This window comes from Adelges cooleyi, unplaced genomic scaffold, assembly GCF_023614345.1.
Source record: "Adelges cooleyi isolate 19-005CV unplaced genomic scaffold, UGA_ACOO_1.1 ACOO_flye_CR_arks_rails_tigmint_CR_PRNA_1, whole genome shotgun sequence".
Lineage (NCBI taxonomy): Eukaryota > Metazoa > Arthropoda > Insecta > Hemiptera > Adelgidae > Adelges > Adelges cooleyi.
This window is the reverse complement of record NW_026095751.1, coordinates 3,427,646-3,441,399: the sequence shown is the minus strand read 5'-3', so window position 1 is coordinate 3,441,399 and position 13,754 is coordinate 3,427,646. Positions and strand designations below refer to the sequence as shown.

At 28.9% G+C, this 13,754-nt stretch overlaps 1 protein-coding gene across 1 annotated transcript; it reads left to right on the top strand.

Annotated features, from left to right (window-relative positions):
* Window positions 1-465: 465 nt before the first annotated feature.
* Window positions 466-10,933, top strand: LOC126842958 (uncharacterized). The gene is made up of 11 exons (XM_050580253.1): window positions 466-508; window positions 5,070-5,133; window positions 5,228-5,263; window positions 5,339-5,368; window positions 5,883-5,936; window positions 6,209-6,238; window positions 6,311-6,340; window positions 6,495-6,542; window positions 8,661-8,690; window positions 9,463-9,555; window positions 10,385-10,933. Exons 2-11 carry the CDS (start codon window positions 5,076-5,078, stop codon window positions 10,639-10,641), a joined length of 666 nt encoding a protein of 221 aa, XP_050436210.1. The 5' UTR covers window positions 466-508; window positions 5,070-5,075; the 3' UTR covers window positions 10,642-10,933.
* Window positions 10,934-13,754: the final 2,821 nt, after the last annotated feature.

Here is a 13,754-nt window from a genome sequence, read left to right as displayed (position 1 = left end):
TGATAAAATACGGATAATTAATTCAATTTCCGGATCTGAGTGTATACAATGTAATTAACCACATTAAAATTACATTGGCTTTCTTAATTTAGGTTTAAAAAAAACTATAACCCCTATAAAAACTTGATTCTATATTTTTCTCTTGGGTTAAAAAACATTCGAATCTGATAGTTGTAATATTGCGTGTTCATTGTCGGCGATCGTTTGTACGAATTTATTTGTAAGTTAATTGTGTACATAGAGCTCCGCTTACTATTACTCATACTAGTATAATATTGAATAAATGTAATTTTATACTCTACTTCGTATTATGCTTCAGAGTAATGTAAATATAAATAAGTTATTCGTAACCAAAAATGACATATGTTGCTTGTGTTAACAAATTCGCATAAACAATTCTGCAAAATACATCTAGATTTTATTGTTTCGGTCGACAAAATATAAGCCATTCGATCAGTCGTAAAAAAAACATTGAAGAAGCTTGTATAACTATCATTGCAATTATTTAGTAAGTAATATACAAAATTGTTTTCTTATATTTACTGGGCTTATATTTTTTCTAAATATAAAATTGTAAATACTAAATGTATATGAAATACAATTTTTAAATATAATTATTTTAAAAAATTATTATAACTTTTTTTTTATTGGAAATATTTACAATCTGTATTAATATGAACAATATGTAAAATGGCTAATTTTTTTTTACAAAACTGGACGAATTGAGTGGACACTACTTTAGGTGTAAATAAATACTTACGTACAATTTAAATACTATATTTAAAAATTATTCAAATACATTTTTAAACTAAGAACTTGTTTATGAATAATTTGTCATCTAGATGATTATTTAGATATATTTTATTATAATGATGCAAAACTCTGGTTATAACTACGCATTAGGGTGGACCAAAAAAAAATTACTCCGTCCCTACTGTTTTTATGCCAAAAAATAGGGAAATATTATTTTACCTCCAAGGAACATAATGTCAAGAGAAGAAGTAAAAAAAATTGTTTTTGGTCCACTCAACTACGCATATCATAGTACGTATCAAAGCGTTTATTTGAAAATGATTTTATCCTAGTAATCCAGTAAAGTTGATTCAAGGCATAATGGAATAAAAACAGCAGGGACGGAGTATTTAGAATAGATGTAAATAGTTTTTTAGTATTGTAGTGTAGGACTTTCAGCACTTGTTTAGTTGTATACCATATTATACTTACATGATATATATATTAGCTCCTCCTCTAGCCGTAGTCACTCTTTGATGTTTACATATTGAACACAAAAAAAACATGTATTTTTTAAACAAGTGTTTTGCACTAACTGAATAATATCACCAGAAATTGTTGGGTACTCATATTGTAATTATCATTGTTTAAGTAAATCCAAAACTTGTTATCAACCAGTCAAAACGTTTAGTACATTATTCTCAATTTAAAAAGTTAATGAAATGCTTGTGTTAAAGTTTATTTTTTTAAATTTACAAACAAAAAAACTAAGTTTAAAAGCAGTTGAAGATATAAAATGTTGTGGAAAATCGAGATCACATTTTTGAAGACACTATGAAAAAAAATTCATTTTTTTAATTGAGCTAAGTGAGATATTAAGTGGCCTATGATAAAATAATCACACTGTACATGTATGAAAACCATTGAAGCAGTTAGTATTTCTATCATTGCAATTGTTTAAGTAATACTAACAAACTTCAAAAATGGTAACATTTTATGCTATGGTACAATATTACAATAGTATACATGCCCTCTTTTCATTATTATGTAGTGAACCGGCAACACTGCTTGTGCCACCACCCCCGGTTGGACGAGAGAGAACGCTGATGTAACGCACCTCGTCTTTGTCAGTAATCCTATGTTTCGTTGACCATTGTGCCTACCGGACGTTTATTTGCTCGCCGATGTACGTCGCGCCATCTTGGACCTTACTCGATGGTCCTATGTTGTTATTTTAGTAAATAGTCGTTCGTATAGTTTTAATCGTCATGCGATTTGCCTGCACTCTTGTGCATATATTTCGCGTGCACCCCTGTGCATATTTCACCTGCACCCTCGTGCATATAATTTAATCGCCCTGCGACTCACCTACACCTTAGCGTGTTCTAGTTCGCGTGTGTGTACTCGTCAGCTACATATCTGTCAACCTAGTGGCCATCATTGGGTTGAACATAGGTTACAAGACAAATCTTCAAATAGTCGATAAGTATCTTATTGTTACTATAAATTTAGGGGTTTTTAGGTTATTACGCCGTGTGGCATTAATTTATAAGAATTCTCCCCATTGATTAATAATTTTCTGTTCGTTTTGTGATTTATGTTTGAGTACATATTTCACTTATTTTAATTCCGCATTCGTTTTCAATATTATTGTAAGTGCCATCCTACCATCTATGCAGTCCACTTTTTCCGCTTTATCTTGAGAATTCTTTGGTGTATTACCTATTGAACCACGCAAATAATCGGATCCAACCTGTGTAAAAAACACCCGGGCGATCGATTATACAGTAATATTCAGTTATTGTTTGTTTGGTTGTCCAGGGTATAGTTTTATGTCATTCTATTTGAGTAATATTTTCAAGGTTTATTCTATAAAGTATGGCTTGGTAAATTCTTGATTTGTTGTGGTTTAATAATAGTTATTTGTTCTTAATAATTTGAATGTGTAAAGAAGAGACGTATCCCACTATTGTGTTAGCTTTCTATTTGTTTAAGATAGTTCGATTCACACTTATATAATATTATCACTCCATAGTCTATCTTGGAGCGAATAATGGCTCTGTACATTATTTTTGAAATTAAAGTATCTGCACCCAAAGTGGTATGTGATATCATTTTGATTAAATTTAAGTTTCGATTTAAATACATTTTTAGCTGATTTATGTTGTAGCCATGAATTTTTTTGGTTGTAAGTTGGACCTAATATTTTTATTACTGTGACTTGTTCGGTTTCCTTGTTGGCCATTTTTAATGATAGCTTCTTACAGCTTTACGATTTTTAGTAAAGTTTATGCATTTTGATTTTTTGGAGGAGAATTGAAATCCTGAGTTAAGTGTCCAATTAGAAAGTTGGTCTAATGTATCCTGTAAGAAGTGTCTCACTGTTTTAATTCTTTTGCTTTTACAAGAAATATATAAGTCGTCGGTAAAAAAGTTTTTCAGCCGAGTCTGCAACCACGAAAGAGCATTTTCATGTCTCGTTGAAATACCGAATAAATTTTAATTAGTTGTGGAATTATAATTTAAAAAAAAAATTATGGAGCTTCCAGTTACAGCATAAGGCCAAAGAGATAAAAAAATTATGTATAATCAAGTTTCTGGCTAAAATTGTAGTGTTTATTATCTGGCCAAAAGTAACTTAACATAGAGAATTAAACTATTTTGAATTTATTATTTAGTTTGAATTTTAACGTTGAACGTACAACATATCTCTTATCTACTATATCTTACCCCTCTCCCCTACCCACTATCTCCCGTCCCTATCACTCACCCCTATCTCTCACCCTTATCTCCCACCCTATCTCCACCCCTATCTCCTGTCCCCAACCCCAACCCCATTCCCACCTCCCCCCTTATTTCCTGTCCCCAACCCCAACCCTATCCCACCCCCACCCCTTATCTCCTACCCCTATTTTCACCTCCAACCGATCTCCGTGTGATAACGCTTCTTTGGTAACGCTTTTTTCGTTACGCTTTTTTTCGGTTATTTCCCATAGCTAATTCCACCCTTTCCCATTCCCACCTCATCTTCAACCCCATTTATTTTTTGGTAACGCTTTTTTCGTTACGCTTTTTAGGTAATGTTTTTTTCGTTACGCTTTTTTGGCTATGTGCCAGAGCTAAGACATTAAAATGCCAATAACGTTGCCTGTATTGGTGCCGAGATAGTATTAGATACATTGTTTCACAAACTAAAAAAAGAGTTACAGGTAGTGTCGATCCTTGAGGGACTCCATTCTCCAAAATATATTTATCCGAACAGCAATTTTCCCCCTTTTGACCTGAAATGTTCTAATTTGAAGCAAACTTTCGACAAATTTAAACATTTTTTCTTTGTTTATTACTTTGGATAGTTCTCTTTTGATTTAGTGTCTCCATGATTTGTTATAAGCTTTAGCTATGTTTAAGCTACCCAATTAGTCCAAATTTTTGCTTAACCTGTTGAGCAAAATTTCTATCATCTTGTAAGAGAATTTTAAGTTGACTTATATTTCCTAAATCCACTTTGAATAGAACTGAAATATTTTAAGTGCTTAAGGTACCAGACCAATCTAAACTTTATACATTTTTCTAATATTTTACACATGGTCTTAAGTAATTTAATAGGTCCATAACATTTAAAATGCAATTTATTTTCCCCAGGTTTTTGTATCGTTACTACATTTCCGTTTTTCTAGCTGTCTGGTATTTTACCGGTATCCCATATTTTGTTAAAATTCCCCTGCAATATTGTAAAGAGAGGGTATTTTCTATATAATATTTTCGATGTCATTGCAAGAAAATGTTTTTTGGTTGGAAATATAGGTGTTACATATTATCAGTGGTTATTTTCATTTTATGTTTGATACTACTACTTCTAAATCTAATTTAATTTGAGTTCGCTCGCTAGGGAATGAGGAGTCATCGTATTTTCTGCATTCTGTTAATGCGTATTTGACCGTGAGAGAGGTGCCGCGGGATTGACACACTGGCTTGTCTTCTTTTTTTTAAATGTACACATGGGTAAGTTTTTGTGTCCAATTCTGAGTCTGTTTCATATGACTTCGATTTTTCTGCTTTTTGGCCATCTTTTGATATTGTTGTTTATTTCAATTAGATTTGTGTTTAATTGTTGCCACATGTTCTGCCATTCTATTTCTATTTTTTCTTGTATTATTCTATTAATGTTGTTGTAATGTAGTTGTTCGATCCAGTTATACATTAATATATTGATAAAGAAATAATCCCAAACGGAGTTAAACAATTTACATAGGCAACCCTACAATAAATGTTTAGATTTTATTGTAAGTATATCTCCGTCTATTATGACATGTTTTAATTTGCATTATTATTTGCAGACAAAAATGAAAGTGAACTATGTGTTACTTTTCTATACTATTTTAAATGTTTTGGCAAATAATGGTATGTAATTTGTTTTTACAAGTACCTACTCAAGGTATTTGTTGTAACTTTAAAAAAAAAACTAAACAAAATTAAATATTCAACTTTCTTACAGATGGACCTTTCTATCGAATGGAGCTTGAAACTACAAGTCAGTACATATTTCGTTTACAAAATATTTTTTTTAATTTCAAGACTTACATTTTTTATACATAATTTATTACAGACGTACTCATTGGCATACATATTAAAGCCAGTAAGACATACTTAAAATTATTAATACTATAAATTTAATGGCTTTGTTGTACTTGCCATTTGCCTGACTATAAGGTAATTTATATTTATGAACTATAATCTCTATAAAAAATGGTTCTAATTAGAGGCCTTTGTGTGTATTGTATTTTTTAAAAATGTTTTTTACCGAAGGACTCCAAGAATTATCAATAGTGGTGAAGCCGAGGTTTGATGAGGATAATAAGCTCAAATAACGCAACTTGTGTTAATAATATTTCTCAAAAGAGTCTCCTACACGAACAATATGATTATATATTAATTTAGTTTGTACAATATCATTGATAATCTAGAATAGATATTATAGAATAATTGTTTGATAAAATTCTGAGACGGTTTATCACTAATTAAATGGGCCACGTTTAACTCAAAATGTACTTCTATTCAGAACATTTTGTGTTAAAACAAAATGTTGCGATTATGTCGCATTAAAACTTCATTTGATTGTTTTAACTCAATCAATTATTTGTTTATTTCAGAGACCATGTGGAACATGATAAATTTTGTTGTTGGACAAGATAACATCTCAATGAGTAACTATTATTATACAACAAAACCAATTATGTATGCTAGTAGGAGAAATATTTTGGAAATGATACAATAATCGCAAAAACCATTTATCAATGTATTTTTATGAGAGATATGAATATTAAATTTAAATCCTTTAGTATTTATTTGTAAAATTAACTTTCTTACTATTATTAAACGTGTATTTTAAACCTTGACTTCCTCCTTTAATTTATAATGAAACATGAAATTAGGTCTTATATCGTTTAAAAATAATTTTTTGTAATCATAATTTCAGAGCAATTGACTTTTATGTTTGCATTACCTGGTAATAATTGAAAATATTTCCATATAGTTGTTGATTATTCACAAGTAAAAAATGTTTTCGTTTTAATTTCAGAACAAGATTATGATCCAGACTCAACTACGCGTAATTCCTATTTCATATTAATAATACATTACACACGGCTTTTACATTAGTTTTTAAATTATTAGAAAAATCATAATATGTATACATTAATATGTATATATTAATTTTGCCATAACAATAGACATGTAAAAATTAATTTTGTTTTAAATTTTAGAGATCGAATCCGAGATTAAACTGCAAAGATGGTTACGCGAAGCTTCAGGTAATTATAAAATTCAACATATTTTTACAAAAATTTTGCAAAACTGAAAGTTTTATTTTAGTTGTACTTAAAAACAATATCTTATTCGCTATACTTATTTCAATTTATGAATATCAATTTTTTTAATTTATTGTTCAACCAACAGTACAAGATTTAATTGAACGAATTTGACTCTTTTCATAGACGATGAGTTAATTGAGTAACATAAGTTACTTAATTCCGTTGAATAAAAATACTAAATCATAAACAAGGTTGTGTGCAATAGAGTGATGTGATCCAAAACTACTTCACCAATATAATTTTTTATGATTTTTAAAATATTTAATTCGCTAATGAGGACTTTTTTCCCGACTTCACAATTTAATTTAATAATTTAAATAATTGTTTGAATTTTCATACTAAAATTAACTATCATACGAATTCGACTTCTTTCATTCGAAAACGATCCGTCTATAGCCACAGAACATATTTATTAAAAAAATATCTAGTTATTTCCTCCGCTCCACGGAAAAACATTGAATCGTGGAAATGCTTTAGCATTACGGGTCCGTATAACCATAACGACTGTTTTATTATAAGGTACAATTAATAAAAACATTGAACATTTCAGTAAGATGCTTTTATATTACAAAATTGTAAGAATTTGAGTAGTCTTAAGCTTGTCACTCTTGATACACCTCTCGTTAATTAATCGTCAAGTTCACACTAAATAAACAAGCGTACACAAGTAAATGAATGGAATGAAATGAAAATGAAGAAGTAAATAAAATAATGAAAAAATTCGTAAAACCTCATCGCAACCATTCAACACTTTCTTATTAGATATTATTTGTATATTAACACGTTTTACACATAGGACTCTAGTATTTTTTCTTAATAAAATGAAATTCTAGCGTGGAGTTTAGAGCTGAGCAATTTATAGCAAACTTAACGTAGATATGGGCAGAATTATTAATCCCGGATTACTGGATTAAAATAATCCGTTATTCCATACATTAAAATTATGGATTACAAAATCCAATACGGATTACAATTATTCCATCATGGATTACAAGTAATCCAGTAATCCCGGATTATTGGATTATTTTTAATTAATCCAAGTAATCCGTTATTAAAAATTGCGGACTTATGGATTACAAATAATAATTAATTAGTATACTCTGCCCTAGTAGGTACTTTAACAAAGCTCAAGTTTATCTAGCTTAAACACATTTTATATAACAACGCTTTTTTGTCAATTTGTTAAATTGATTAAATAAATTATTTTGTTATTATTGTTTAATTTTATAATCTGAAAAATATGATATCATACCATAATCAAGTTAACATTTTACATTTAAAATTTTGAAATCTTTAGACTTTTGTATGCAGAAATCGGCTCAGCGGTTTAGTTTTACTCTTAGTTAAAAAAAAAACACATTATTGTAAAAACAATACCTCTTAGCTCCGCATAAAAGAAAAAAATGATTTAAATACATTTTAATTAAAAAAATATATTATTTAAGTACAATGTTTTGGATTACTGGAATGAAAAAAAAAACAGTAATCTTTAAGTTTGGGTTATTGGAATAAAACAAAAATCCTAAATTAATAATGTAATCCGTAATCCGTATACTAGGGATTATTGGATTAATAATGTAATCCGTAATCCGTTAACTAAGGATTACTGGATTAAATTTAGTCCTTAATACAAAAAATGTAGGATTACTGAAATAAATGTAATCCAGTTTTTTTATTAATCGTGGATTACTCGTAATCCGTAATCCATCTGTAATCGATTACGGATTGTAATCCATTTTGCCCATCTCTGGTCCCTGGTACTGTGGCCGCCAGCGACGGAGTGTGTTATATAATACCCTGTACCTACTATCATTATTCAATCACTAAATTTCTATCTTTATGTTGATGACGCAAAATCGTAACACGAATTTTCCACGCCAATTTTGGAATGCCACGCCGTCCAATATCATATCCATGTTACTTGTAATTAACAACAAAATTGTGACTAAGCCTATTGTATCTTAGTTTCAAAGTTACCGTTATACGTAGATCTAATAAAATACTAATTTTCAATAATCGTACAATTATTGATTGCATATTTTTATGTTTTTGTTACAGGCCTTGAGGCCGGTCAGATTGCAGCTGATGGTAATTACGCTTTATTCGACAGTCGTAAATAGCGTTTAAAAATCTAGATAGTCATTCGAAATGTATTTTAAGTCAATCCAAGTTTCCGTAACGTAATGAGAATAAACTGTTAAAATGAAAACGTTCAATTTACAAGTTGATAGTAAACTAAACATAACATTATACAAATATTTGTTAAACAACTATACGTTCATTTAAACGCTTTATATTTTAACGTTCAAACCCCGTGACCTCCAACTGAACGCAAAAAAATGATACTTTCACTGAACTATTTAACTTATAACGTAACACGTTTCAACTTCAAAAACCTCTACCTTGAACTGAATGTTTAACCTTTATTTGCAAAAATTTAATCAACAAATGGTTTTTATACCTTTAGTTCAGTGTAACGGTTTTCTAAGTTAAAGCGTATGACGTCATAGGTTTAAAAGTACAATGAACGCATAACTTTTTTGCGATTAGTTAGAGGTAATAGTTTCTGAACGTTTAACAACTTAAAGTTCATTTGAAAGTTATATTTTTTACCGTTCAAAATCCGTTTCTCTGAACTGAAGGCACAAAAATATTATGTTCATTCAACTTGTAAACTAAAAACGTTCCACGTTTTAACTTGTATGAACGATTTGTGTGTATGTTTAATGTGTGTTTTTCGAATAATGCAATTTGCAAATTTGAAATTTTGCCGTGTATACTTAGGTTACAAAATTGTCATAATAAAAATATTTTACAAAATTATTTATTCTTTGTTTAACACAATTATTGAATTTTTCAGTTAGATGTCAAACAAGTGTGAATGATCTTGGAGAAGCCAGAAGACTTATGTTAAAATCAGATTTAAGAGATTTACTAATCCATATTCTAAAAAGTATATAAAAAACTAATAATAAAACAGTGGTTACACGGAAAAAAAAATCATATTCGGACCAACAAACATTACAGTTAACATAAGACATTTATAGTTGAAATAATTACATAAGTAAATCGTCTAACTAATTTCCTAGTGAGAGAAACTACAAACATAGTTCAACAAGTTTTTTTAATTTTTATTCCACCATTACAGTTTTTTATTTAGTTATATCCGTACCTCGGAGCAAAAGTGTATTAAATAAAAAATTTCAATTTTTCGGTTTTTTGGTTCACCTAGATTTAAATTTCACGCTCTATTCACTGCCTATATATGACTTTTGGACTCTAAATGGGTCCATCTAATTTTATTTATTTTAACAAATTAGTTAGTTATTTATTAATTAGAGGTTTAGAGGTGGACGATAAAGAAAAAAATGTGTGCCTTAAGTGAAAATATGGAAATGTATAAAGGCGCAAGTACAAGAGTGAAGAGTGTGTGTGTTGAAATAAAAGATTTTAGTTTAAGAGTTGGTGTGCATCAAGGTATCGTGTTTAATTTTGGAGAATGTTGTAGGGTAAGACAGGTAATGCAGTTGGGTGATGATAGAGCGTGTGAAGTTGATAGGTTTAGGAAGAAGAAATTAGTAATTATTAATTTATTAATAAATAATAGTTTTATTTTTCACACTCGTGTAAAATTTACATTTTGTGACTCAATACACTTTTTCTCGTGGGTGAGGATATAAGATGGATAATAGATTAGCCTTAATTTTAGTTTGTCCATATATGTATTTTTTTCAGTGCAGCAAGCTAAATTTGGATAACTTTTAAAAACTTATTTTTTTTAGACCCGAGTACCCACAATATGCATTTTGAACACACATGTCGACTCATAGGATTGTTCTTGAGTATGAAAATTACAGCACCAAGTGCTTACACAACAAGTGCTGATGTTTCACTACCGCCCGACTACACTTGTGTCATACGTCATGAAAGTGATATCTTGCAGTCATTCAAACTATTTCCCCGTTTTATACGTTTTGTCAATAACGAAAACCATCGTACTGTAGGGGGGAGCATATTGGCATTTATACAACATTATTAGTATATTAGCACACTAATTACAATAATTTGTATTGGCTTAATATACAGGCCATTTAGGTCCTTTTTCGAGACCACTACTCCTCTCCATCCATCCCATCTGTCGACATTGCTTCACCATTATTTAATATTAGTAATTTTAATTCCTTACTTTTTTCTTAATACAGAAGGTGAAAAATCCTTAGTTATGGCTCTCCATTACAAATATTTTAATTAGTCCATAAAATAATGTTATTTCTAGATAGGTAAATAAGCATTTCTCTACTAAATAATTTGAAATAATACTTCTTAAAAAAAATGTGTCTGAAAAATTAAATCACATACAGAATTGGAAAAAGTAAAACATAACATATGTGTATCAATTTCAAAAAATATTATAAAACAAACTACAGTTTCAATTTTTAGCTTTTTTTTAGTGTAAATTATTGATTCCTATATAGCTTACCTACAATATCTAAATTTTACAGTAATGCTGAAATTTAAAAAAAAACCACAAATTTTTTTAAAAACCTCAAACAGATGGGTACATAATAGTGATTATATATACCTATATACATATATAAATATATAATATATGTATAGTTTATACATACAGAGGCGATTATTTTATCATGAACCAGTCAATATCTCACTAGGTTTAATCAATAGTTGAATTTCTTTTTTATAATGTTTTTATAAAATGTGATCTCAATTTTTCACATTTTTTTTTTGTTTTACCCAATTTAGTTTTTTTGATAGCAACTTTTGAAACCTAAATTAATTAGTTAATATATTATGTACATTAGTATATAATATATTAGCTAATTAATTATGAGTTTAAAAGTTAGGATGGGAGGGGAAATGCGGCTGGGTAATGCGCGCAGATAAAAATAAAAATACACACCACCTTTTCTCCTGCCCTAAACTTGAAACTTGAATAACTTCAAAAATAATTATCTGAAACTGGATATCGACCAGTCAAAATTGTTAGTACATTATTCTCAATTTAAAATGTTAAGGGGATTGCATGCAGTCGGGGTTTTCAGTCAAAACACATCATTTTTTTTCCATTGCACAGACTGAACCAGTGATCCGATAAGCAATTTAAAAACGTATTCGTATTCGCCATGCAGTTTACTTAGGATCGGTCAGAGTACTTTTTTCAATTTTTAATTTTAACCCTTTCCAAATTTGATTTCGTATTTGGAGTTTTTGTATAATTTTCAAACTTGTTTTTTACATAGTAGGATTAAGATATCGAAAAAGTACGCTGACTGATCTCAAGTAAACTTTGAGACGAATTCAAATCTGTTTTTAGATTACTTATCGGATCACTGGTTCAGTGACGGAACTAAAAATTCATATTATATTACCTAAAATGATTTAAGTTAAAAATAATATTTAATGAATTTATTCTAATAATCAGAGATTAAGTATTAAACTACACTGAAAAATTTAAATAAAGAATCAGTTCTAACACTTCTAGGGGCAAGGATTTTTGGTATATTTTGTTGAGTTTGATCTCACTGTCCTAATTAATGCGATGGTATGCAATAAAATTCATAAATTAAAAATTAGAGTATAAATATATAAAAACAGAAACAACATAAACAATAATGGAAAAAAAATGGAAGGAGGTTTTAGTATTGGCAATTCGCATAATTTTTTTTTAGAGATTGGTTGGTAGCATAAATATGTTTTATTATGCGTTTTACACAACATTTTTTTTTACTGCATTATTTATTGTTGATATATCGACTCCGCATAGTATGTATATTAGTTTAAAAGTTTTTATTTTATCAAAAACTAGTGACGATGAAGTATGTTTTATAAAAATATTATTTTTTCTTCGATTTGAATTGGTGAATTAACCGAATTCAATCGAAGTAGCAGAATCAATATGCATATTCAGTTTGCCTATCAAATTTAGACATATGTAATAAAACTGGTCAATAGCATGAAAAAAGAATAAATATGTTTCATATTTTTAAACTCATATCATATGTGTAAGCAAATTGTACCTATATATTGTTGGCTTTCGTGTAGCAAGGGGATGCTAAAACTGTTAGTTGATAACTTATAGTTATCATGCATTAAACGAAAAATAGCAATGTAATTACAATATGTCTTGAGGGGTAAAATATAAAATAAAGGCATTGCGAACACTTCAACGATGATAAAATACAAATATATAAAATAAGTATTCAAAACAATATATGTAAACATACAGTACTCCAAAACAAAAAAAAAAGGCCAAACATATAAAACACATAAACACACAAACTACCAATTGAATACGATTAAAAAACAAATTGCTTATCACACTTGTAAAAACAAATGTACTTACTCATTTAAAGAGAGACATTGCGCAAAACAACATAAAAATATAAAAAAAAAAATACCTCATCGTTTTGAAAAAATGTTACAAACTAAAAAAAAAAATTTCGATATTCAAAATCAAACAATTATTATGATCAACTAAGTAAAATAATTAAAAATGGTTATTAGCTATATATATTAACCCTTCATATGTTAGTGGCCTCTATGAAAACCGTACTGTGGCATATATTATGAAGGGCACTTGTAAAAATACCCTAGATGGGCAGAACTGTTTTTTTCATTAAAACGTTCTTTTAGAATACTATTACCATTCTACAACTTATTTGTATCATTTTTGTTTAAGGGAACATCAATGTTACTTTAAAATTAAGTCCTGTAGATGGTGGCTAAAATAGATGCCACCAAACTATAAAGGGCTATGAATTTTCCTTGACTATGTACTTATTTTATACCTACATAGTTTTAGAAGTGTCGATGTATCATTAAATAAAATTCGATTGCAATCATTGAATAAAAATTACTCTACTTAGCATAAAGTTCAGAGAAAATGAGTGTCTTACGTTAGATGGATCACCCATATTTTTGAGACCGATATATTTAAACTTTTTGTGCTCATAAATCTTCTTTGCGCAAATAGTTACATTGATAAATAATATACTGTTCAAAACTACAGAACATAAAGATTTCAATAATATATAATTTAATGATATTAATTTACTATAACATTTTATAATCAGCAATAAAAAATACAGTTTTTTTTCTTAAATAGTTCTTTTTGTATTTTTCTTGAACGCAAAA

What these genes read in the sequence shown, in the direction of transcription:
- LOC126842958 (XM_050580253.1), top strand. Translation starts at nt 5,076, where the DNA reads ATGAAAGTGAACTATGTGTTACTTTTCTATACTATTTTAAATGTTTTG. An exon ending in TTTTATGTTTGCATTACCTG is followed by an intron (nt 6,239 to 6,310) that starts GTAATAATTGAA and finishes TTTTAATTTCAG; the next exon opens with AACAAGATTATGATCCAGAC. An exon ending in ACTAATCCATATTCTAAAAA is followed by an intron (nt 9,556 to 10,384) that starts GTATATAAAAAA and finishes TATTTTTTTTAG; the next exon opens with ACCCGAGTACCCACAATATG.